Here is a 24,721-nt window from a genome sequence, read left to right on the forward strand (position 1 = left end):
TGACACCAGCCTGAATCAGGGCCTGAAGCTGTCCTTGCAGGCCTGGCTTGCCTCCCTTCTTCCTGAGGGACAGAGGCTGCCACCCCTCTGCGCCACAGGCTGTGGGACAGCGTTGCTACATGGCATCAAATTAAATTAAATCGTGACAGAAGGCTTCATCATGATTGGGTCATAAACCTTAATAAAGAGGTAAATTTTTTTTTTTTTACAAAAACAATCAATTCTGGACTCCAAAGTCACTCGCAGCAGGTGAAGGCACTCAGCTCCCCACCTTGCCCTCCGCCTCCTCAGCGCTAAGGCTGGAATTGGGGCGGCCTCTTTAAGATTCTCCCCATTTTGCGCGCTGCCCTGCACCAAGATGGCGCTCCCGCCCTCACCTTCCCTGCCCCGCCTCTCCCTCTCCTCCTCATCCCCCCCTCGCCACCATAAATGCCGCCCACCCACCGCAGTCGCTCGCGCCCCGCACAAAGATGGCGGCATGCCTTTCTTATCGTGCCCGCTCTCAAGATGGCGGCGCCCTCTGCTCCCCGCTAGCGGCCGCGGCGGCGGGACGGGCTGATGGCCTCCAATGCCGGGCGGGTGAGGTCAGTTCCGGGGTGGGGCCGCCGCGGTGCGGTAAGGGGCGAACAAAAGAAGCCGGAGCCGGCGTGAGGGAGGGCGGGGGCCGAGGCGGCCAGGTGGGTGCTGGCGGCGGGGTGCCGCGGCCCGGCTCACGCCGCGCTCCCCTCAGCGGCCTGGGTGAGGACGCGTGGGGTTGCGGGGACGTGTCCCGTGTTCCCCTCCCTGGGTGGGGCGGCCGTGAGGGGAACGGGACCGGACCTCGCGGTAGGCAGGGCTGGGGCCGGGGTCCGATGGCGGGGGGGCCTGAGGGGGCGCAGCCCTGAGGGGAGGGCAGCGGCCAGGTGGGGCCTGAGCGACGAGCTGCTCCCCTCGCACCGCCCGGGCGGGCGGGGAGGATTTGCTGACTAATTCGGCAGTAATTCGTTTCCTCCGTGTCTCCTCCGTGTCCCCGCCGTCCCTGCCCTGTCAGGCGGCGGGGCAGCCCGCGGCTGGGGGGAGGCCGAGGGCAGGTGGGCCGTCGCCCCCCCTCCCCATGCCTGTGGGGTGAGGCAGGGCCGTCCCGTGTGTGTGCTGGGTGTCCCCTCCGGTGGACGTTGTTTCTCCGCAGCGGGGGGAGAAGTCCTGCATTTGTTACCTGGCAGCGGTGCTGGGGACGGAAGCTGGTTGGTTTTTTTATTTATATCTTATAAAGGATGTCTTTTCTGTTTCTGGAAATCCTGAGGTGGTGTGGCAGGCTTGTGGGCAGGTGGGGCCGATGCGCAGTCCCCGTTTGTGGGATCGCGGAGCCAGTACTGGGGTGTTCTGGCTTTGGGCTGGTGCTGAGGCCATCGCCTGAGAGGAGGTTGGGGGAGAAGGTCAGAGAGTCCTCTCCTTTAAACATTTCCTTTGTAGCAGTCTGTCACAGCTAAAATAGAATAGCTTTGATTACGAGGGTGTTGCTTCAAAATCTGTCAGCCTTAATGGTAACTTTGGAATCGGGAGGAACGTATTCTTGAACATCTTAATGAGTATAGGGTTGTGTTTTTTTCCCCCAGTGATGTCTCTTCCTTTTCATTTTTCCCTATTGTTGACAAAATGCTTTCTGATGTTCTGCAGTCCTCTCCTACATAGCTAGGAGGCTGGATGCTTGAGAGATCTCTCAAAGCTTAGGTCTGCTCCCTTGTCTGTTTTCCCATGCCCCATGCTGACATGCAGGAAGCAAGAAAAAAAAGCTGTTCTAATTCTTGGTGGTGGTGGTAAACTGCTGCCACTTTAAAGACATACATGTTGGTAGATATGTGTTAAGAGGAAAGGGGACAGTTGCTTGAATCCAGAGTGGTTAGAAACGTGATCTACATTTTCAGATACTCCTGGTGGTAACAGTTTAAAAAATATTCAGGTTTTTCAGACTAGAAAGTAGGTAGTAAAGTCATTAATCTTTTTTCCCATCTAAAAAAATTTGTTCTTCCAGGATGTTAATCTGTCTCTACTGGTTTAGCCTTAGTTATAATATTAATATTCAGCATCTCCTTTGGCTGGGTCTGCAATGCCTGCTTTTTGGTAACTTCTGTTGGAATAGCAGATGTTGGAGATTCCTTCCTCCTAAAAGTTTTACTTACCTCTTAGAACTCTTACCACCTTTCTAGGTATCAGGGTGTCTCTTTCTGGTTCCCAGTGACCCTCTGAGTTGTTCCTTGCTTGTTAGATATCCTTTACCAAGTTTTTACATGGCATAGTCCCTCTGTGAACTTGATCCCCTCTTCTTTGCTGATAATCTCCGTTTCCTTTCAGGGAAGCTGTTCCCATGGCGTGTGGGGAATGCAACGCTTCAGCACCCGCTCAGGATCCAGCACGCAGGAACATCATCCACTTCCAGCACAGAGAACTGAAGTGCAGATAGCAGAACCCAGCTGCAGGGTAAGGGCTACAGGCCAGCTCTTGAGTGGTAAAGTAAAGCCAAAAAAATGACCAGGATACTACTTAAACATAGTTGCAAAGCGCAGGGCAGTGATCAGATGACTGATAAGGAGCAAGGAGGAAAGGTGGTTGACAGAGGGTGATGTGGGGAGAGTGGTGGTATGCTAATTAAATTCTGTGAGGGCTTAGTCAGCTTGAAGATGAAAAGAGTAAAGGAACTGAGCATTGTCCAAAGTAGAATATAACTGTTAATATATCACCTGTACGTCTAGCTCCTGGCCACATAAACCCTGACTTCTCAATGCACTAAACAGTAAATACTTGAGGTCTGTCCAGTAAATGGTTTGGTGACTGCTGCCTAAAAGGAATGCAGCTGAGAAGTAGCAAGAACTGTTCAGTTTGCTAGATGCTCTTCCATTTCCTGGGGGGGTAGTGTTTGTATTGCTGTATAGGCATCTCCTAGGCAATTGTTCACAGTGAACTCTAAGGAGTGCACTGGCTAGTCACCCATGTGGGTGTCAATTAGGCAATGACAGAAACTAGTTGCAAGAAACTCTCTGCTTCCTTGGTTCTTCACTAGGATAGTGATGAAAGGTATTGCAGAATGTTATGCTTATCTTCAAGATGAGAAATGCTGTCCAGGTTGGCTGTGTTCTAAGCAGTGAGATGTGTAGTATGTTGCTTCCAGAATACAAGTATCCCTAAGACTTGTCTGATGTTCTAATTTAGTGTTCTGGTAGTTCACTGATTTGTTTTTCATACTGATCCTCTCATGGTATTTGGAAACCCTAACTTTATTCATGTAGGTCAAAGACATAGATATTTCCTTAACGTTTGACAGAAGCCATGTGTTAAAAGCTAATGTTTCAATGTCTGAAATGTGGAGTGCCTGGAGCCTTCCAGTGATGACTTACTGAATGCTTAGTTGATTACATTCTAGTAAATGCTGCAGGCATTCAGAAAGATGGTCTATGGTTTGGGGTTCTCTGATACTATTTTTTTTTTTTAAATAAGCAGTGGAAGTCAGATGTATAAGTTATTGTGTTATTGCTGTGGGATTGGAGCAGGCTTATTAGAGGCTTTCATGTAATTCTTCCATATTCTAAAGAAGGATTTTGTTCAATAGAGTACTTAAAAAGGAAGTGAAACTCACTTCTGGTGTTAAATTGAGCCGAACTGGTATCTAGGAAAACAGAGGTGCAACGTCAGGTGAGTGGTGGTGGAGCACAGAAGAAGGGTTTAGGAGTTTTGTGTGGGGCTTCTTAATGTGGTGGTGGGGTGCACAACTATTGTTTTGGTAAAGATTAAAAGTTAACTTGTTCTGCTACAGTGTGGTGAGCCTCCTTTGTGCATTTTTTCCCAGTGTTTTTAAAAAATAGCCTCGGTTTAGGGTATGCACACTAATACTGAACAGGTGCTTAAAAGTTTACATGCTTTGAAGAGCGTACCTTGAATGCTTCCAAGCAGCTTTTTCCCTGAACTGTTGATATGGTGCATGTATTTTGTATTGCAACTTGAAATCCAGTTCATACAGCTGGATGATACAGGCCCCTCCTGCTGCTATGAAAGTGCATTTGAAACTAAAAGCTATTCAGTCATGACCTCCCTGCTGAAGTAATAGTGCTTCCTTCTTGTGTACTAAGCATTGTTAACATTTACTATAAAATTACCTTGGCAATTCACAAAGCTCTTCTTGTGACAAATTTGCAAGCTGCTTCTCTAGCTACAGCCTACCTTTGTGCACAGTAAAGGTGTGTTCTGGACTAGTTAACAGGTTCTCCTTTAGAGTCTTGGTTTTATCAGATCTTGGTGATGAAAGGTTACATGGCCTGTCCCTGATTAATAGACTAATGCAGCCAGAAAATATTCTGAGCTGGAAGTCATAGTCACTGTTCTGGAGCTGATGGTCCTGAAGGCAAGGCTTATAGGGTATGGTGAATATGTGAATGGGTGAATATGTACTCATTCCTCTTCTTTCCTCAGACCGAAGGTACATATTATTGTGCTGATAGCTGATGTCTTATTTATCTTGCTTTGCTCTCATCTCCATCTTCTTTCATCTTAACTGGCTTATCTCTTTGAGCTTGAAAACAGCTGTGGCAACACCCATGGATTTGTGCATGTTGTGACAGTCTGTCAACAATCAATTAAGAGTATCCTTGCTTAAAAGTGTTTTTTTACTCGCTTTGAATCTAGTGTCTTGATTTCTTAATATGTTGTTAGATATGTCAAAGCTCTGCTCTGTCCACCGTTTCTGTCTTTAGCTGAAAACAGTTGATTACCTTTCCTTGTATGACTCTTCTCAATGCTGGAACTAAATGCTGAAGAGCCTTCTCCTGGAGCTGATGAGGTGCTTGAAGCTGTTCTGATTGTTACAAGTTAATGCTGTTGCTGTCTGTTTTTCTTTAGTTACTAACAGAATTAGTTCAATCACTTGCATTAGTCAGTACAAGGGAGTGTTTCATAGTGTCGTGTTGGAATAAGGCAGTAGTACTTCTGCAAGACAAGCTCCAATGCCCTGTCCTTGAAGCATCTTTTTTTATGGCAAAGAGAAAATTAATTTTTGGATAGGAAGCCTGTGACCATATACATTCATAATTTATAAGCTGACACAGACATTTTTCTCTGGTTTGCATCACTGTTGCAAGACATCCGATAGCACTTAAATTTACATAGCTGTATGACACTGACATACAGTCCCTGCTCCAAGTGTCAGCAATGCTGATAACTTCAGACTGTGTTCAATTCTGTGCAGCTGGGGCAAAATGCTGTCAGAAGTCAGAAAATGTGGCAGGCCAAGCCAGGTCTCTGGCATGGATTGTTCTGATAGTGCAGATATTCTTCCCTGTGCTTGTTACGACAGGCTTGCTTTTGTGACGGTAAACAGGAGCTGTTGCGCTAGACTCTTAAGAAAAAAAAAGTCAGTCTTGCGTCTGACAGGAAGAGTCAACTAAGGGGTAGCTGTAAAGATGATAAAGTTCTATCTATAGTGTAGGTGGGTTATTCCTTTTCATGAGCTTCAGTAAAGATGTTGTGACCCAATTGGTTCACTTCATCCTGCTGCATCTTATGGCTTGGGTGGGGCTGAATGTTGCATAGAGCTGCTGGATGGTTGTGTGAAAACCAGCTCTCGGTGTTGAGTTCACTGGCTGTTCCACTAAGTGAAGAGTGTAAGTTCTGGTAGCTGCTGTTCCACTACTCTATCCACTAGTCTAAATGATAAATGACCCTTTAAACTTCAAGTGTTCACTTCTCTATCTCAGGAGACATTTTGTCCCACATGAGGGATTTATTTTTTTTAATGCAGAAAGGGCCTGATGTAGGGATAATGGTTGGTCAGGGCTTTGGCATCTGGCTTCACTGCTGGTTATTTCTAAAGAGCAAAGGACAAAATCACTTGAGTTGTTCCATCTCATGTCTTGGACTTTTCCAGGTGGTCACGTGGCTGTCCTTGTGCTTGGAAGGTTTTCTGAGGGGTGCCTGAAAGCAGCTCTGTTTCAGCCTTCTTTGTTTTTTTTCTTTTAATTCTGGGCCTAATAAACATGGGGGAGGAGACGTGTAAATTCCCAGTCCCATTTCTGACCAGCAAAGCTCTTGCATTTCCTGGTTTTTGAACAAAGAGCTCTGTGTCATGCCCTTCTTTAGGATTTCAGGTGGCAGCATGCTGGGGAGGGAAGCTCTGCTCTGTTGAAAACTTATTGTAACATGTTGTAGCTTGTCAATAATCAGGGCTATAGTCTCAACAGCATCAAGGTTTTTCTTTCCCTTGTCTACCTCTAATGCTGTTGGCACATGAGCAACTCCCTCTTTCTCTGGGCTTTTGAGAGGTAAGATTCTGTCAGCAGTGCTTGACTTCTGCTTTGCAGTCTGCAATCTTAGAAGGAAATCCACTGAGAACTAAGAATATGTATGGTGAAAATGAAAAAGTTGCAAGACCCAACATACAATGCATCCATGTCTACTTATCTAAAAGTCTGTTATGAGGCTGCCTCACTTGGAAGCTGTACACCACTAAAGGTGAGGAGGACTTCCCTGATTTCAGGGAGGCCCTGGAAGTAAGGGGTGGAAACTTAAATTCTTGTACATGTCATGAGATCATGCATGTAGTCCTGTTTTGCCAGTAGCTCCATTAGTAACAGAATGGCCAACAGAAAGGAGGAGGAGAGAGGAGGCTGGATAAAGTATTCAGCAAATGATGAGTCAAGCTGACAAACTAGCTAGTGAAACAGAACAGTGATGTTGTTTCTGTTCACTTTGTCCCTAGCTAGATATGCTGGCCAGCAGTTGCAGGCAGGAATTTCAAGCACTGCTCACACAGGTGTCTGTCAACAGTAAGTCAATCTTCACTTGTTTAGGTTGGATGGTTTTGGATGGAGGAATTGTCCAAATTGGAGGATGTTTGCTCCTGCAGCGCATGTTCTGTTAATACGTTGAACTTGTTAAATATCACAGGGGTCCTGGGGTTTGTGGAAAGCGTTTATGCTCTCAGCCTTGTCAGCCTTTATCTAGCAAGGTGCATGCTGCTTTATGATGTCTCTGTCAGCCAGATATGTTTAATCTTGTTTCTGACTGCTGGTTTTACTATTTAGGTGTGGTGTGCTCAGAATGTCCCTGTTCTTCTAACATGAGTGATTATCTTTTTCCTCCAGGTGTGTCTAGTAAAACATAGGATTAGTACTTGGTGATGCTTATGGTTGGCTGAAGTCTGGGTAGGTTTGGCAGGCTGGTTATATAAGTCTGAAAATGATGTTTCTTCTGTTGTATGAGCCTGTTCAGCATTAATGGTGAGGCTGTGCTGCACCTAGTACATAGGTGCCCAGCAGGCTGATGCAGGGATGGTTGTCTGGCAAAAGGAGTCCATGGTGGGATGCAAACTTGGATCCAGGTGAACCTGCAGGCACTGAATAGGTATGTAGTATCTAAACAGGAAATTTGCAAAGATTTCAGGAGCATATTTATTTAGGCTGAATTGATCCTCCTGTGTGGTAATGAGGCCTTAGCATACAGATCTTTCCCTGTACAATCTCAGACATTGCTGCTGTTAACTGTCCTGGGGCTGTTCTATATTAGATATGAATTGTAGTGCTCAAAGTAGTGCTGCTTTGGTGTGGTTGAAACCCTCAAAGGTAGTGTCATTTCTTGGGTGGGGGGTGAGAGTCTGTTCTGGGACTGTGTGGTAGCTAGGAAAGCACTGTGGAATGCAAAAACTGAAACACCTCTGAGACAGACACTTGTAAGTTTTGGGTTTTTTTTTTCCCCCCCTCAGTGTGCAATATCTGAAGCCTGACTATTTGATTATACCCTTGGAAAACTTACTTCCTTATGCTTCTGATAAATTGACAGGAGCTTAGGCAAGGATGTTCTGACCTATCAGCTTATGCAAGTTTAGAGGAATAACTTGCCTTAAAACTTGAATAAAGCACTTTCAAAATTTCAGTATCGATGCCTTCCATGTGGTAGAGTTAACTATACTGTAAGCAAATTACCTGTTTCTGAGCTCCAACTGGAAACTTCTGCAAGTTGAGGTATATATGAAGGAGCTTGGATCCTTCTTCACAAGACTGCTCTGGCATAGTACTTGCTTTCCAGTTATGACTGTTCCTGTCTATAAGCTCCTTCACTCAGTTCATGTGTTCTGTGCTCAGCCTTCAGTGAGGCTACATGACAGAACTGACTTAGCAAATGAAGCTTCTTCACAGTAAACACTTTCCTGCTGACAAAGCACACTGGAGTTCAACTTCTGAAAAGAGCAGAAGCTTGAAATCTCTGCAGTCTGTCTGCTGGTCCTGTGGAACTTGGTCTGGCCTTGGTCACAAGGGAGATAACTTTATTTTTGGCCAGCTGTCTTCATGCAAGGATTGTTCCTAGTCTTATGCCAGAATAATATCCTCCCTGTAAATCATTCTGTTCTGCTGCCCATGTACTTGTTGGGAGAGCCTGTGTTTCAGCTACCTGCTTGGTTTCTATATAGTGGTTGGAATCACAGTCCCTATGGGAAGGATCCTATTGCAGCAGGGGAGTGTCAAGTGACAGAGATGGCCCCTGAGAATCTGACTTCTCAGAGTTAGTCTGCTGTTGTCATCAATCCCAGCAGTGAAACTGCTTGCCCTAATCCAGAAGGGAGAGTGTTGCAACAAGAATCACGTTCTAAAATGATTACAAAATAGAGTCCACAAAATAAAGATGATGTTTGCATCTTGATGCAGAACTGTCTTTCAGGAACTAGAAATTGATTGCATGCATGGGAAATCTGGGTGAGGAGGGATGCAGCTTCCCCACCTACTTTCTCAAGTTTTTGGTGGGCAATTTTCCCTTTTACTGCAGATGCTGGGAGTAAGATTAGATAAGACATGGTAAATTCCAGCTTCTGTAAAGGAGGCGCCTAGTTTTATTGTTCTTCTGGGACTTGAAAAGGGTTTCTATTGCTGCCAGGAGGAGTGGGGACTTGCTACCAATGTCCTTCTCTTCCTCCAGTGACCCTGTCATTGTTACTGGAAGGCAGGAGATTTCCTGCTCCACCCTACCAGGGTTTAATTGCTGACACTGAGCTGTAATAGACTGTCATGGGACGCTCACATTTTTTTTTATGTCTTGTAGGTGCACAATGTAAAGGGAGATTTCCTACCCCATGTAGCTGGTAAATAGAATTGGGGAGCCTGCTGTGCTAATTTCTTGTTGGTTTTCTTCCTAGCTATCTTGAGATACAAATCAAAATGAGCACAAGGTTAATTTCTTGTGAGAAGAAATTGGGCATTTCCTGGATTAGGCTAAACTAGCAACCCAGCACTAAAACTCAAGTCTCAAAATGCCTTAGCCATGAAACCCCAATTCCTGAAAAGATATCTTCCCTATTTCATAAGCCTACTAGGGGTAACTATGAAGGGCCTGACAATTCCTGCAGGTTTCCCTACCAAGAGTGATGAAGCACTGGAGGGAAGAAGAACTATCCTTGGGGAGAAGTGGTATCTAGACAAGAGAAGGAAAGAGATAAATATATATTTTTTTCCTTGGTGCGGGGTAGGAGGAGTAAGGAGTTGTTTAGATAGGGAGCAGTTCTTCTATGAACAATATCAGTGTTTTCATTGCATGTTCCTGAAAAGAAAAGAGGAATAGGATCTTACACAGCATTTATGAAGAGCAATGAATGGTACGGCAACATTTGCACTACCTCTTAGATGTAGTTTAGAAGGAGTCGCTACAAAAGCTCTCCATCATGTCTGGCAAGAATGTTTAAGAAAGATGTGTACTTGCTGGGAGACCGCCATTAGACTCTTATGGAGCCTTAGGGTGGTGTGTAGTGAGACCTCTGGCTCTCAAAGCCCCCCTGGGTTATGAGTCTGGTAGAACTGAAGCTGTGCTCACCTGCAAGCATAGTTGGATTTCAGAAGCTAAGCCATGTCAAAGTTAATTGCTCCAGCAGACAACTGCAGCAGCTTTTAATATTCACCTTTTATAAAGCTTTCCAGGCTTTCTCTTACTTGGACTGTAGAAGTGCAGGACTCTGCTCCCTCAGTCTGATTATGGTGGGAGGGTTGCAGAGGGTGGCAGAGAGGGCAAGTGTGTTCTTGTCTTGTTTGTTTTTCCCTGTGGTTCAGCAGTATGTCAGTGGTCGTGTCCTGGCTCTCAGACCTTTTGGTAGCTGAACTTCCTGGTTTCTCTATGAATTGTCTTGCTTTCCTAGCCTGGTGTAGTAGGGGTCCTAACAAAAAAAACCAACCAAGAAAAAAAAATAAAATCAGGTATATACCCTGTTTTGGTGCTTCTGAAGTGGGAGGGAATGGGTGGGTAAAGGGCCTGGGATAGTATAAGGCTTCTGTCAGTAGTGATTAAAGGCATCTGTCAGAGCTATAGATTCTCCTGCAGAAACTACAGATATGACATGGGTTTTGACTTTGAATTTTCTCGTCTAGGTGGACAAACTGAGGAGACATATATAACCAGGTATTGTGATTCAGGGAGCTGTTTAACTGCTGGCTTCATTTGAGGTTCTGGAGTGCAGGGGTGTCAAGAAAAGTTCTGTACCTTGTTTTATCCTGGAATTGGGATTTCTGTAGCATGCACAGACAGCTCTTCTCAAATGTATCTTTCAAATGGACTCTCTTCTCCCAGAGGTGGATGTATTCAGAAAAGGAAGCTTAGGCATGGCTGAAATGCCTTGCCTAGGGCCTTGGAACAAGCTAGCAACAGGAGTGGGAGGGGGACTCTGAACACCTTGTTACTCCTCTTATTCTAGCTGTTCAGATGCTGTTCGTTTTGCCTGTTCTTACCTCTCCTGTGAATGTGTAATCCTCTTGTCCTAATCTGCTCAATGCAGTCCTTTCTGCAGAGGCATGCTAGCCACTTCACTAGTGCTCTGCAGCCTAACAGGACAGTAGTTTCTTCTGACAGTGACAGTGCTGTATATGGCCATTTTAATTCCTTGTTTCTGCATCCTGTGCCAGAATTGCATGAGTTTACTGGCTGACAAATGAATAGATTTGCTGTTCTGCCTTGTTTTACTGAACTTCTAGAACAGGTATTGCCATTTTGTCTCTCAAAATTCCCCACTAAAAAAAATAAATAGAAATAATAAAAAAATTTGCTTGTAGAGTTACCCCAATCTGTCTCTTGTGATGGACTGATGTAGTATTGGAACTGGATGGGTGGAAGGGCAAACACTTCTTCAGGGATGGCTGTTATCTTTCAATCTACCACCTGTAGTTTCTTGCAGCCTTCCCAAGTAGCACTAAGTAAAAGCTGGCATTTTACCATTTATTGTTGTAAGCAGCAAACCAGGGAATGGAGTTCTGTATTTAGTCTCTCTAGGGAATGTGGTGCTTTTTGAGTTTGTATTAGGAAGGGCTTCCTTTGCAGTTTTGTGCTGGAAGTTAATTTTAAATACAAACTTGAATTCTACTAAAGCAGGTGGTGTGGGCATTCCACTTGTCAAAGAAAGCTTTTGCCCAGCCAGTGGTATACAGAAACCTGCTATCGACGTTGTGGTCACCCAGGACTTGTTGGGACTGTCTGTACAAATGATATCTTATGGGTTGGAGAAATATGATTGAATTTTTGCTCTTCCTCTTTTATAACTGAATTCATGTGAGTTTCAAAATGATTGAAAGATTAGTGCTTGTCCTACTCCTGAATTTTGCTAGGAAGTGTGATGTGGTATTACTGCTTTTTCACTGTCACTAGAACAAGTTACAATGACTTCGTGTTCTTTGCTTGTATTGCCTGTCAGGTAGGGGAATTCTGTGAGCTCACAGTTATCTGTGGATCAGTCCGGCTTCCGGGCTTTCTATGGCTTGTTGAAGAATGTGCCTGAAGCTTCATCTGGAAGTCTGAAGGACAGAACAAGGACTGCCATAAGGCCTCTGCTTCCCAGAACCTTTTGATTTCCTTTGACACTTAAATCCCAGCTGAGATGAACTCTAGGTGGGAGTGGTTGGTCAGGGAAGTGAATTCTTTTTAAGTATGTCTCCCCCTTCCTCTGCTTCTGAAGTAAATAAGGCAAAGAGCAGCTGTTACGTGATTTCAGGACTGAATCTATCAGACAGCAAGTAACTAATCTTTCCTTGGAGAATTAATGCAAAGGGGGGAAGCCAAAACTACTTACATGGAAGGAAAAGTCGTCATATCAGGCAACTTTGTTCTCTTTTTTCCAGCTTGCTTTATCAATGTGATATTGAGTTGTATCAATGAAGTGGTTCTAGGAAATACAGCTGTATTGTATGTAAATCATCTTCCTTGCCCCTGCAGTTTGAGAACCACACAAATGCAGAATTATTTTTCTTGCTCTGTAAAAACAGTAAGAAACTCATGACAACTATGCTCTGTGTGTGGATTTTGTCACTTCTAACAGTGCTGGCAAACTCCATCCCTGAAATAAACAGTGAACTTCCAAATACTGGTCTGGCTGGGGTAGTTTAAGTCTGTCCTGCAAACTTTCTTTAAGTGTGAATGTCTTGCCCCACAGGCTGCTCATGGTAAGTAGAGTTCTGATGTTCTGTGACAATTCATCTGTTGGGGAAGACAGCAACAAACTAATTTCACAGCCTCAGCTGTAGTAAATTACTCACAGGAAGCCTCATTCATTTGTCTCCAAGTGACTTGAAATTGGGTCTCAGCTAATTCCAGTCTTGCTGTGCCAGTGCTTAACATCAGTTCCTGATGCCCTCTTGAAAAGCAGAACAAAACAGTTTAAGCTAGTAATGCCTGCTTCTGGTTTCCTTTCAGGTGAATCATGATTCCAGTCACTGAATTGCGCTACTTTGCTGACACTCAGCCAGCATACCGCATCCTGAAGCCATGGTGGGACGTCTTCACGGACTACATTTCCATAGTGATGCTGATGATTGCAGTGTTCGGAGGGACGCTTCAGGTCACCCAGGACAAAATGATTTGTTTGCCCTGTAAATGGGTTACTAAAGACTCTTGCAATGACTCAGTCAGAGGTTGGACAGCTGCAACCCCAGAGCGTACCTACTATAACTCCAGTCTTGTTCCCTCTACTGATACAGGGCCTACGGGGATCCGATATGATTTGGACCGGCACCAGTATAACTATGTGGATGCGGTGTGTTATGAGAACCGTCTTCACTGGTTTGCCAAGTATTTCCCTTATCTGGTGCTGCTACATACTCTCATCTTCCTGGCTTGTAGCAACTTCTGGTTCAAATTCCCAAGGACCAGCTCCAAGCTGGAGCATTTTGTATCTATTTTGCTTAAGTGTTTTGACTCTCCATGGACAACAAGGGCATTATCTGAGACAGTAGTGGAAGAGAGTGATACCAAGCCAGCATTTGGGAAAATGAATGGCTCCATGGACAAGAAATCCTCCACAGTCAGTGAGGATGTGGAAGCCACTGTTCCCATGCTGCAGAGAACAAAGTCTCGAATCGAGCAAGGGATTGTGGACCGGTCTGAGACTGGTGTCTTGGACAAAAAAGAAGGTGAACAGGCCAAAGCACTCTTTGAGAAAGTGAAAAAGTTCCGCACGCATGTGGAAGAGGGAGATATAGTTTATCGCCTGTACATGAGACAGACCATCATCAAAGTGATCAAGTTCATTCTGATCATCTGCTATACTGTTTACTATGTCAACAATATAACGTTTGACGTTGACTGTAAAGTGGACATTGAGAGCTTGACTGGCTACAGGATGTACCGCTGTGCTCATCCTTTGGCCACTCTCTTCAAAATCTTGGCATCTTTCTACATTAGTTTGGTGATATTCTATGGCTTGATCTGCATGTACACGCTCTGGTGGATGTTGAGGCGATCACTCAAGAAATATTCCTTTGAGTCCATCCGGGAGGAGAGCAGTTACAGTGACATTCCTGATGTGAAAAATGACTTTGCTTTTATGCTCCATCTGATTGATCAGTATGACCCCCTCTATTCCAAGCGGTTTGCTGTCTTTCTGTCGGAGGTGAGTGAGAACAAACTGCGGCAGCTGAACCTCAACAATGAGTGGACTTTGGAGAAGCTGCGCCAGAGGATCACCAAGAACTCCCAGGATAAGCTAGAATTGCATCTTTTCATGTTGAGTGGCATTCCTGACACAGTCTTTGACCTCATTGAGCTGGAGGTCTTGAAGCTGGAGCTTATCCCTGATGTTACTATTCCCCCAAGCATTGCTCAGCTCACCAGCCTTAAGGAACTGTGGCTCTACCACACAGCTGCCAAAATTGAGGCTCCAGCCCTTGCCTTCTTGAGGGAGAATTTGAAATCTCTCCATATCAAGTTCACAGACATCAAGGAGATTCCTCTTTGGATTTATAGCCTGAAGACACTAGAGGAGCTTCATCTGACAGGGAATTTGAGTGCTGAAAACAACCGGTACATTGTGATAGATGGATTGAGGGAGCTGAAGAGGCTGAAGGTGTTGAGGTTGAAGAGTAACCTCACCAAGCTGCCACAGGTGGTGACAGATGTTGGTGTGCATCTTCAGAAGCTTTCCATCAACAATGAGGGCACCAAGCTCATTGTTCTCAACAGCCTTAAGAAAATGGTCAACTTGACAGAGCTTGAGCTGATCCGTTGTGACTTGGAACGCATTCCTCACTCTATCTTTAGTCTCCACAATCTGCAGGAGATAGACCTGAAGGACAATAACCTAAAGACCATTGAGGAAATCATCAGCTTCCAGCACTTACATCGTCTCACTTGCCTTAAATTGTGGTACAACCACATTGCCTACATCCCCATGCAAATAGGCAACCTAACCAATTTAGAACGCCTTTACCTGAATCGTAACAAGATAGAAAAGATCCCTACCCAGCTCTTCTATTGCCGAAAACTTCGGTACTTGGATCTCAGCCACAACAACTTGACTTCCATACCACCAGACGTTGGACTTCTTCAAAACCTGCAGAATCTAGCTGTGACAGCCAACAGGGTAAGTGAGCAAGGAGGGGAGCATTCCTGTGTGAGTAGAATTAACTCTGGCACTTCTGTTATCTGTGTGATTAAACATGGTACAATGGTGTGTGAAATACTCCTGGCACTGCTGTTCTATTTAAATTCTCAAGCTTTTCTTTCTCTCTGAGGGGTTTATCTAAGAAAACATTGCAAATAGCTCCAGGGGTAAGCGTTTCTTTGAACAGCCCTTGTTCTGTAGCATTTCCTTTCTTAACAGTGAAGCTGCTTCTAAGTGCCGATTGGAGGCTGTTTAGAAATCCTGCCTGTCAGTTGTTTCTCTGCAGTTGGAAGCTTGTAGTCTCTAGACTGACATCAGTTTTGGGCTTAAAACGGAGATCTGAAAAACTGTAGTCTGATCTAGAACTATGCACTTAAGCCTATGTACTTCAGAAATGTACATACACTATAGCAGCAGCCATCTAGGACATGTACATGTGTGGCTTGCAACGTTGCTTATAGTACTTTGCATTTCCAGGGAATACTCCACAGTTTGGTCTTGTAAGCATGCACTTTGTGAGAAGTTGGACAGACTTATGACAAATGGTTCTTAATCTCTCACTTTTAAAAATGCATTGTCTTGTTCCACAAAGGTGACTTTGGAGAGAGCAGAGCAATCTTCTGCAGTGTCCTTACTAAGGGCAGAGTGAACTAAACCAGGTTTATCAATTGGCAATCAGTTAGATGTGAAAGTGTGAACTGTGGCAATTCCTTGACTTTCAGAGGGGAGGAAATACGATGGCACCTTGTTATGCCTCAAACATGATCGCTGTGGGTTTTCTTGTGTAATCCCAGATGGTTTAAGCCTAAACCTTAACTGTTTAAATCTGTCCAGGCACGGGGCGAGTTAGAGGGGATGACCAAGTGTGCTATGATGCCCGATTAACACAAGTTGTTTCTTGGCTTGTTTTGGAGGGCATTTATTTGCTTAAAGCAAACTGAACCCATTTTTTGTCCTGAATCTTTGTTCCTGTGTTTGGGATTAAGGAGACTTCACGTACATGTGTCACAAAGATCAGCCTGTGACTGCACAGACTGATGTGCTGAGCTGAGTGGCTTGTTGAAGCTTTCATTCATTCTGTCTGCAAATTCCCGGGGGGCTCTTTTTCTCTTGGAGTTTATTATCACCTGAAGTTGCAAAAGACTCTAACATAACTACAAATTGCAGACAGATCTAATTAGTGGCTTCTGGATTCTTCTGGGAACATGCAGTAGAATTGTCCTGGAGCAGTCCTAGTTTTCACTGTCATATATCAAGATCCTTACTGCTATTGGCCAGTTATATTCATAGCTGAACACTGTCAAACTGCTTGTGAGAGGCCGGCAGAGCAGTTCTAGTATGGTTTGGCTTTTCACAGGGGAAACGCTCTCAAATCAAGTATTTAATTGCTAATGCAGTTCAGTATTACACAGGATTCTTAAAACTCCTGCCAGCATTTTGAAGTTAGTGTCTGAAAGTCGAAGTCTGTGTTGTGCCACTGAAGAGTAATGGCAGACAAGCAGCAGCCATTCAGCTATCCCAGTATAATAGCTGCTCACTTAGTTTTCCCAGCACTAACAGACTGGGTGGCTGTGCATCTGTTTGTATGGGTGGCTTAAGCTTTGGTAAACTTCATGGTATGCACACATCGCTTCCTATTAAGTTAAAAGCCAAAATATTTTCTCAGGGCAAGTGGGGCTGATATGAGCAGTTTCTGAGGATGGCATTAACCAAACATAAGGGAGTCTTAAAGATTCTTAAGCTACTGTTCAGAACTAGGATAATTCTGTACCATTTGCCTTCTGGCAACCTTCCTAGTGCAGCTTCCTTAGGGTTAATCTGCAGTGTATCCTCTGCAGTCTTGGGGTGGAGCATCTCTTGGATGAAAAGAAGTTAGAGGCAGCTCCATTTTCTGCAGCACTGTGTGGCACCACCCATTTCTCTGAAAAAAAAGTTAATGCAACAGGAAGGATGGAGCAGCCTTCACTCCAGTGTATTCTGAAGTGAAAGGTGGTGAGGACCCAGTGAAACAGCTAAGCTGTTTGTATCCTCTGCAGGTGCCTGGGCAAGGCTGCAATTGCCCTGGGGCTCTGATAGCCTGGTTACATGTGGTGAATGGTGACAGCAAGAAGCACAAGGACTGGTAGGCTGGCATTTCCCATGGCCAGGAATTATCTCAAATGTCCTCTCCTAGCTCAGCAGTCTGAGCAAATAGAGACTTCTGGAGTTGGCTGGTACCGGTATACCATTCTGGGAAGCAGGCTGTATTATAGCACTTTGCTTCCTTTCTAAACCAATACTTGTCCCTTAAATAACACTATTATGATCACAGACTCTTGAAAATTTGATTGCATGTTGCTGTTTGCAAAACACTCAACAGTACTGGTAGCAATGATTGAATTGAACTGTCTTTAATTGGTCTGGTCTCATCTTGGCTTTTCCTTGGACTCCACCTCATTCAGAACTGATTACAGTCTAATTTAGCCATGAATGATATCATGCATAACTTAAGCTTTAAAAAGGTCACGGTTGCATTTAAAGGCAAATGATAGCCTCCAAGATGAGACTTTGAATTAAGGGGAGAATACAGAATTGCTACGTTTAGTTCATAGCCTAGTGTGTGTTAAACCTTAGCCATGTTGTTTTCCTAGAAATTCTTTGGGAGGACTGGACTATTAAAAGGCTTTAATAGAAATAAGCCTTATTAAATTAGTGACTCATGGATATATGGAGGTGGTGGTGGGAAAGCTAACAGCTGGTGGCTTCATTTTTTTTTGTTGCATTTTGGCACTGTCAAAAAAACCCCAGTGATTTTGAGCCTAGAAAGTCTTTGCAACACTTCAAAGCCCTACAGAGATGATGGAAGAATAGTCCCAGTTCTCAGGAGTCAGATCATACCCACATTGCCTCTGCTCTTACTACAGCAAAACTAGGAGTCCTGACTAAATCCAGTCTTTATGGTGTTCAGTTACACCAATTGTACAATGGTTACTTAAAGTAAAGGAGCTATGATCCAATGATGGTATAAAGGGGTTGGGATGGGAAGAAGCTAATATCAATGGGAGCATGTCACAATATAGGCCAACTATGAGCAGGCTTCTGGTCCTCTTATCCTGTCCTTGGTGATGTCTTCTGCTTTAGCCACCATCATTGGTGGTTTTGTAACTAATGCAGTAGCGTCTGAAAGAGGAATCCACACAATCATGGTGTAGTGACTTTTACTTTGGGAACAGTCCTTATGGTGGAAAGCAGGAGCTCATTCAAGGGAGAAGCGGATGATTGAAAACAAGTGCTCTGTAAATCTTGAAGCGTTCTGTGGGTTTGTTGGCATCTTATGAGCGTGTGTCTGTATTTGCTGGTGACCTTGCCTGTAATTTCCTTTTTTCAGATTGAGAGTCTCCCACCAGAGCTGTTCCAGTGCAGGAAGCTGAGAACCTTGAACCTGGGAAACAATGTGCTGCAGTCACTCCCATCCCGGGTTGGAGAGCTGACAAATCTGTCGCAGATAGAGCTACGAGGGAACCGCTTGGAGTGCCTGCCTGTGGAGCTGGGAGAATGTCCTCTGCTGAAACGCAGTGGGCTTGTGGTAGAGGAGGACCTGTTCAACACACTGCCCTTGGAAGTCAAAGAGCGGCTGTGGAGGGCAGACAAAGAGCAAGCTTGAACCCCTGAAAAAAGGGAAAAGCCTCTGACCAACTAGAAGGAAACAAAAGGCCATTCCAGTCCCATTTTTCCTAGATCCTCCCCTTTCTCCCCTCCTATCACTACCAGACTAGCCAAGGAGTCCCTGAACAAACATGGCTCTGAATGAGGCAGCTTCTTGCCTCAGATGCAGGATGGGGGAAGCTTGGGATCAGGATGAGGATCAAGACAGATTAGTTGGCCTCTGAGCAAGGGCCAGTGGGAGTAAGATGTGTTGCTGTTCTGGACAGGAAGTGGGGTGAGGTGGATGGTGCTGGTGAGAAGAAATGACCTTTGAATGGAGGAGAAAAATGAAATGTGGGTATTGCTGCATTGCTCCAAATGGGGCTTATATGTATCAGGGACTGAGAGTATCCAGTGTCCTACAAGCAAAGATCAAGAGACTAGGAAACCTCTTGAACCTCCATCTCTGTGACACCTGGTACTGTTCCCCTCTGACTCAGATTCAGTCAGTGAGGTCCCACAGTGGGGTGGGATAGGATACAGACAGCTGATTTTACCTAGATGCTGGCATTAGGATTTGGGGGATAAACTTATCTCAGACATCAGCTTCAATGCAGGATGTTTTTTTTACCAATTGTCTTTCCCCTTTGTGCTCTACACCTTCTCTTCTGACCCTGGAGAAGGAACCAAACCCCCAAACTCTATCTGCTCATTTAAGATTGCACTATTTTAAGAGTTTCAAGTCACTTGTGCTGATGAGTAGATCACATAGCATCCTTCTCCAGCTGATGTGCTGGAGGCACTAACTGACATAATTCCAGAGCTTTAGCCTGTTCTGAAATGGATGGTTATAGTGCAAGTGGGAGAAGGATCTGGATAAAAAGCAGTTGGACTGTCTAATTTACTCTCCCAGAAGCATCGAGTTGCTTCAGGATCTGGCTTTTAAAGTTTTTAAGCTACTTTTAAATTCCTGGTATTTTGTCACATATCAAATATGAACATAAAACTGGCCAGTGTGTTGGGGTGTCTCCTGGGGTTGGTGGTGTTAGTAAAGAGGAGCAATCAGGTCTCCTTGGCACCTCTTGCACACCCCATTAAGTTGTTAGATGTTTTGCCAGTGTTTTTCATGAATGCAGTCTACAGAGCTGCTTGATTGTTCTTTTCTGTTGTCCTTGCTTTAACAGCTGTCAGTTCCTGTAACACCTCTTGACCTAAATAAGAGGCTAATGCTGATCGAACTTGGTGCTGGAAAGAAACCTGTCCTCCTATTTCTTCCCCTTCTCATTCCCTTAGCATTAAGGAGCAGTATGAGAATCCTCTGTGGACTGAGCTCCTCTAGATCCCTGGGACAGAGCAGTCTTTACTGAAACAAGTCTGACTTGTTTGGTATTGTTTGACAAAAAAAACAACCTTCTGTACTGGCAGAGGTAGATAACTTGTAATAGCTACTGATAATCATGTCCTAAAGGTGGGGTGGTTAAGGTGTGCCTACAATACACCCTAAGTCTGCTCTTTTCCATCAGAAGGAAGAGGAGGCTCAAGGACCTGCAGGTCCTGGTTGTAATACTCTGCATCAGACCAGCAGGGTGGCTCCAAAGTGGAGTGCTGCAAGCTGAGGCGTGAGAAGCTTGGAGGCCTCCATGTGTACAAAATGGGGAAGCTGCAGCCATCTCCAAGTGGTTCCTGGCAAGCTGCCAGTGAGTGCCCTGGCTTAGCAAATCACGGTGATCCCTTGGATGTTGGGGCAATAAGGCACGCTGTGGCTTTCTTCATCAGATGTAAGATATGAAATATATACACTAAACATGCTGAAACCATGAACAATGTTAACTGGGCTCTGGATTTGTTGATGTTCAGATGCTTAAATAAAGCTACGTTAAAATCCAGGAGATCTGTTTATAAAACTGCTTTTAAGAAAGATGTAAATTCTGCCTCCCTTAGTCCATTCATTATGAAAAGTTTAAACAGTCCAGGGAATAATATAATTAAATCTCCTTATCTGGAAGGCAAGGTACTGCAAAAGTTCTTGTTTCTACCAGGGTTAGTGTCTTGAAGTTATGTTGAGTTGGGGCAACTGCTGAAAGGATGGGGAAATATTGAGGCTTCTTGGATTGTACTCATTCTATTTGCACAAGCATTTTGGATCAACAGAGAGGACAGAAATTGCTAGGTGGGCTTAATGCTTCTTAAGCAGGAATGGCTTCAGGCTTATCTGCAGTAATACTGTTTTCCAGTCAGTTCCTTGTGATGGGTATGGGGGCTGTTTGGATTGTGTGGTGGGTGTGGGCTTTTTTTTTTTCTTACTCTGTGCCAAAAGATAGTGCTGGAGAGTAATGGCTACCGAACAGAGGGTTGAACTCTGTTTTGTATTGAAGGCCACTGGGTAACTGGTTACAACACATGTATTTTAGACTAGGCAGGACTGAAAGGGCAAAGCACCTCACAGGATTTTCACCTAGCTTAGAGGAGCAGAGAGATTTCTCCTATATGTCTAGATCATTGTAGAGTGCTTTGACTCTTGATTCTAGTTGTGGTCTTAGTTATACAAACTAAACTTTATACAGCTACATTAGAAGTTTCTATAAGCAGCTCCTGAAAGTATGCTGCAGCGCTTCTAGAAGCTTGCAAGCCTTCTGAACTGCCATGTATTTCAGTGCTGAGTCCATAGGACAAGTGGACAATAGGCTATTCTGTTAGAAGTGAGAGACTGTCTCTAACTTCTGATCAAATAACAGAGCTATACTCCTGATGCTTGCTGACTAGAGACTGCCCTGTGCCTGAGATCTACAAAGCAATTATAAGACAGGCCAGTATTGATCATGCATGAAAACACTAGCTTTTTGCTGCTCTTACAGTGTTCCAAGCTCAGTTTTTTTCTGGTTGTGGCTGCTAGGGCTTGAGATAGCTTCCTGTGTGGCAAAACTGGGATAAGCAGTCTGATAACTTCTTGTACCAGAAACACAGGTGGCAGAAAAATACATTGCCACTCTGGAAGACAGCAATATGTATTATTTACTCCTGATACATGCTTCTTGGTCTTCCTTCAAATAGATACTGATTCCAGAGTATCAGTCTCATGATGAGGTGGAAGAAGCTTTAAAACTTCAAGGATAGGATCTAAACCGTGAGGTCCTGAATGTGTTTACTGCTCAGGACTCCTGCAAAACTCAACCCACAGCAGAGTGAGTCATCCACTTCCCATACTTGTCTGGATTGCTCAGTCTTTGAGGGATGAGTTTACATCAACAGTCTTTCCTCATTTGCAAGTATTCAATCAGTGTATGTTACGTTTTTTCCTTTAAGTTTACGTCAACAGTCTTTCCTCATTTGCAAGTATTAAATCAGTGTATATTACTTTTTTCCTTTAAGTTTCCATCAAACTGAAGTTTAGGGGTTTTATTTCTGACACTGATCTGTGTGTCAGGAAGAAAGAGTTCAGATTAAGCAGATAATCAACAGTCTGGTCAGCGTCTTGTTCTCATGACACGCTCTTCAGAGCACTCTAGTCGTAGCAAACCAGATTATTTATTAGCTGTTAAACCATACAACAACTTGAATTAAACCCAACTGTTTCCTTAATAGCACTTCTGAGCTGAATGAATTCTTGGAGCCCCTGTAGATCACACGTACGCTTATCCAATGTTAGGACTGAAGGTCAGTAAAATGGAATTCTACCTTTCCTGCTAAATACCACCAAAAGTAATAAGTTGCAACCAATTATTTTGAACCAGCTGAAAGGCAAGGAATACCAAACCTAATAAATGTGTTAAATCTTGCTGTATCTCTGAAACTATGCACTGGAATGTTAGCTGAAGTTGTTCTTTGTTTAAGATTGTTTTCCAATTTTATTATTTGGTTCCCAGTTAATTCAGCAGCTGGAATTAATTTACTTCGCCAGTCTGAATGGTTAAATAGCTGTTACAGGTATCTCATGATGTGGTGTTTTTTGGTATTAATTGTCACTTCCTGATAATATCCTACCTCATTTTTTATTTTTTCTTATTACCATTTATACACTCCATTTAGCTCACTTCATTTTAATTGAAGTTCGTGGTGATCATTACCATAAATAGTATTAAGTGGCTTTCTGTTGCTGAACCACACTGAAGTCTTTTTTTTTTTTCTTCCCCTCTCCTCTGTAACAAATGATTCTAAGAATTTTGAGAACAATGACACATCCTTTATGGAGGATGAGGTGTATGGAAAAAAGTTTCAAACATTATTGATTCAACAGCTGTGACATTGTTTCCTTTCCTTACCTTTTTTCTGCTTTGGAAAGGAACTTGCATGGTTTGAGTTCTTTGGATTTTTTTTAGTCCTCCTTCAGGGGAGGAGTAACTTTTTTTTTCTCATTAATAGCTGTGCCTCCACAGAGGCACTTGCTCCTTCAAGTGTGTTTGTAATAGTCTCTGCCTGAAGCCAGCTGTTCCCTCTGATTCTTTTTCTTTCAACCATGGAGAGATTTCTTAACTTTTGGCATGACTTCTCACTGACAAACAATATTGTCATACCATAAACAGTAATCTACTCTGAAATGTTACCTAAGGTAAGGCTGTGTGAATGCTAGCTAGTAAAACTATTGCTTAAACTTCACTTTTTTTTTCTTGTTGCATTTTAAAAAGAATTTTTTTTCCCCACTATTTGGCCACACAGTGGATCCTGTAGTTTTACTGAGCACATCCCAAAACAGTGAGTTTTCTGTCCTACCTGCATTCTAACAGTGCATGAAGCAGAACTGGAACTGGGTAAGAGTACTGTTTGACTCAGACCTTTCTCCCTTCATCCCTCCAGCTGCAGTGTTAGTTTAGCATTCAACTGCTTCAGCAGTAGGAAAACCTCCAGAAATCTCATCTCCAAAATCCCTTTTCAAAAATAGCTGTACTTGAATTACTGGACCCCAATAGCAAAGGTGAACTTTGTCTGAATTCACAAAAATCACAAAGTTCAAAGAAAGGCTTAATTCAGGATTTCTGGAATTACCCTTTCCTTCCTCCCTCTGTCTCCTTTAAAGGAATTTTATTGAACAATGGGGGAAATTTTTCTAGAGGAGACTTAATGAGAAGGGGGCTAATGAGCCTGAGTCATCTTTTACAGCTGACAAGTGTGTCCATTTAAGACACTACTCATGGCTTAAACATTGTTCACTCCCATTTTGTAAATGCACGAGCAGGATTGTGGTTTGGCATCTGAGACCTGCAACTTGATGTAACATTTCAGAATCATGACATTCACTTTGTATGTGGGATTGTTTGGGCAGCTGATCAACAGCACCTCCACCTTGAGCACTGAAGGCTGCTATTGTTTTCTCTGAAAGACTTGTAAGACTGGACACTTTAACAGAATAAAAGTTTTAATTTTTAATTTGCATTTTCCTTTTATGTCTGCTTTCTTTTAAGTTTTCTGTATGCAAAGGCACTTAGCCTTTCATGTTCTTACTTTTCAGAAGACAGATGTTAATAATTCCAGCTATTGTGTAGGACTCTTGTTTTTTTTCTACTCATCACATGAGTCCTTGTGGATTATGACATTCCTTTATGAATAAGCAAAAAGTAGATGTGCAGCAAAAGAGTTCCTGCTCAGTGACAAGCCTGGACTGCCTTACGTATTTCACCATCACTTTATAACAAATGGCTGAAATGGTTTATGTTGCCAAATATAAGATTGTTGGGACTATTGTCTACATAGACCTACAGAAACTCAGCTGGGTTTTCAAAATGCATATTGTGCTCTCCTTTCCTAGGAAAGTGATAGGGACTGAATGAAGTCGATGGAGAAAACTGCCTGTTGCCATAGAAATAGTGTCTTCAGCCAACTGCTGGTAACAAATTAGTTAAGTGTGGTTCATAGCTGTCTGCCTACCCTGTGCACTACTCTTTCAACTGAAAATGCTGGCAGATAGCATCTTTCCTAACTGAGCATGTACATGATGGGTTACAGAGAACCAGCCTGTAACTTTCAAAGACAGTTTGAGTTTGTGCAGTGCACTTATTGTATCAAAAGGTATTTCTCTTGTGTTTTGCCTTCCCTTGCTTCCTTTGTCCAAGACTATGTGACTGCAGTGACATTGGCCCTGCTTAAGTGACAGAAAATGTGAGCAGGCTTGAAACAGGTGAAGGGTGGTAGTCTTAGATGCTGCTTATTGGCATTGATGAGTTTTAATGAAATGCTTAGCAGGACTGAACCAAGAAAGGAGAGGACAAAATGTCCCTGTCATCTGAAGATCACTTGGACTGCAGC

General features: G+C 43.7%; 1 protein-coding gene across 3 annotated transcripts; it reads left to right on the forward strand.

Annotated features, from left to right (window-relative positions):
* The first annotated feature begins 467 nt into the window (after nucleotides 1-467).
* On the forward strand, nucleotides 468-23,851 carry LRRC8A (leucine rich repeat containing 8 VRAC subunit A). 3 transcript variants are annotated; one of them, XM_075055407.1, is made up of 4 exons: nucleotides 468-584; nucleotides 2,332-2,457; nucleotides 12,676-14,839; nucleotides 18,228-23,851. In XM_075055407.1, the coding sequence occupies exons 3-4, from the start codon at nucleotides 12,683-12,685 to the stop codon at nucleotides 18,501-18,503; spliced, it is 2,433 nt and encodes an 810-aa protein (XP_074911508.1). In that variant the 5' UTR covers nucleotides 468-584; nucleotides 2,332-2,457; nucleotides 12,676-12,682; the 3' UTR covers nucleotides 18,504-23,851. The 3 variants fall into 3 exon arrangements, with proteins under 3 accessions (XP_074911508.1, XP_074911506.1, XP_074911507.1); XM_075055405.1 differs by lacking the exon at nucleotides 468-584 and adding an exon at nucleotides 591-677; XM_075055406.1 differs by lacking the exon at nucleotides 468-584 and adding an exon at nucleotides 622-738.
* Nucleotides 23,852-24,721: the final 870 nt, after the last annotated feature.

The sequence above is a fragment of the Buteo buteo genome, chromosome 23 (genome assembly GCF_964188355.1).
Source record: "Buteo buteo chromosome 23, bButBut1.hap1.1, whole genome shotgun sequence".
Taxonomy (NCBI): domain Eukaryota; kingdom Metazoa; phylum Chordata; class Aves; order Accipitriformes; family Accipitridae; genus Buteo; species Buteo buteo.

Excerpts from the sequence above, each read along its gene's own strand:
- LRRC8A (XM_075055407.1), top strand. The coding sequence starts at position 12,683 with ATGATTCCAGTCACTGAATTGCGCTACTTTGCTGACACTCAGCCAGCA. Across the intron at positions 14,840-18,227 it reads TAGCTGTGACAGCCAACAGG|ATTGAGAGTCTCCCACCAGA; the intron begins GTAAGTGAGCAA and ends TCCTTTTTTCAG.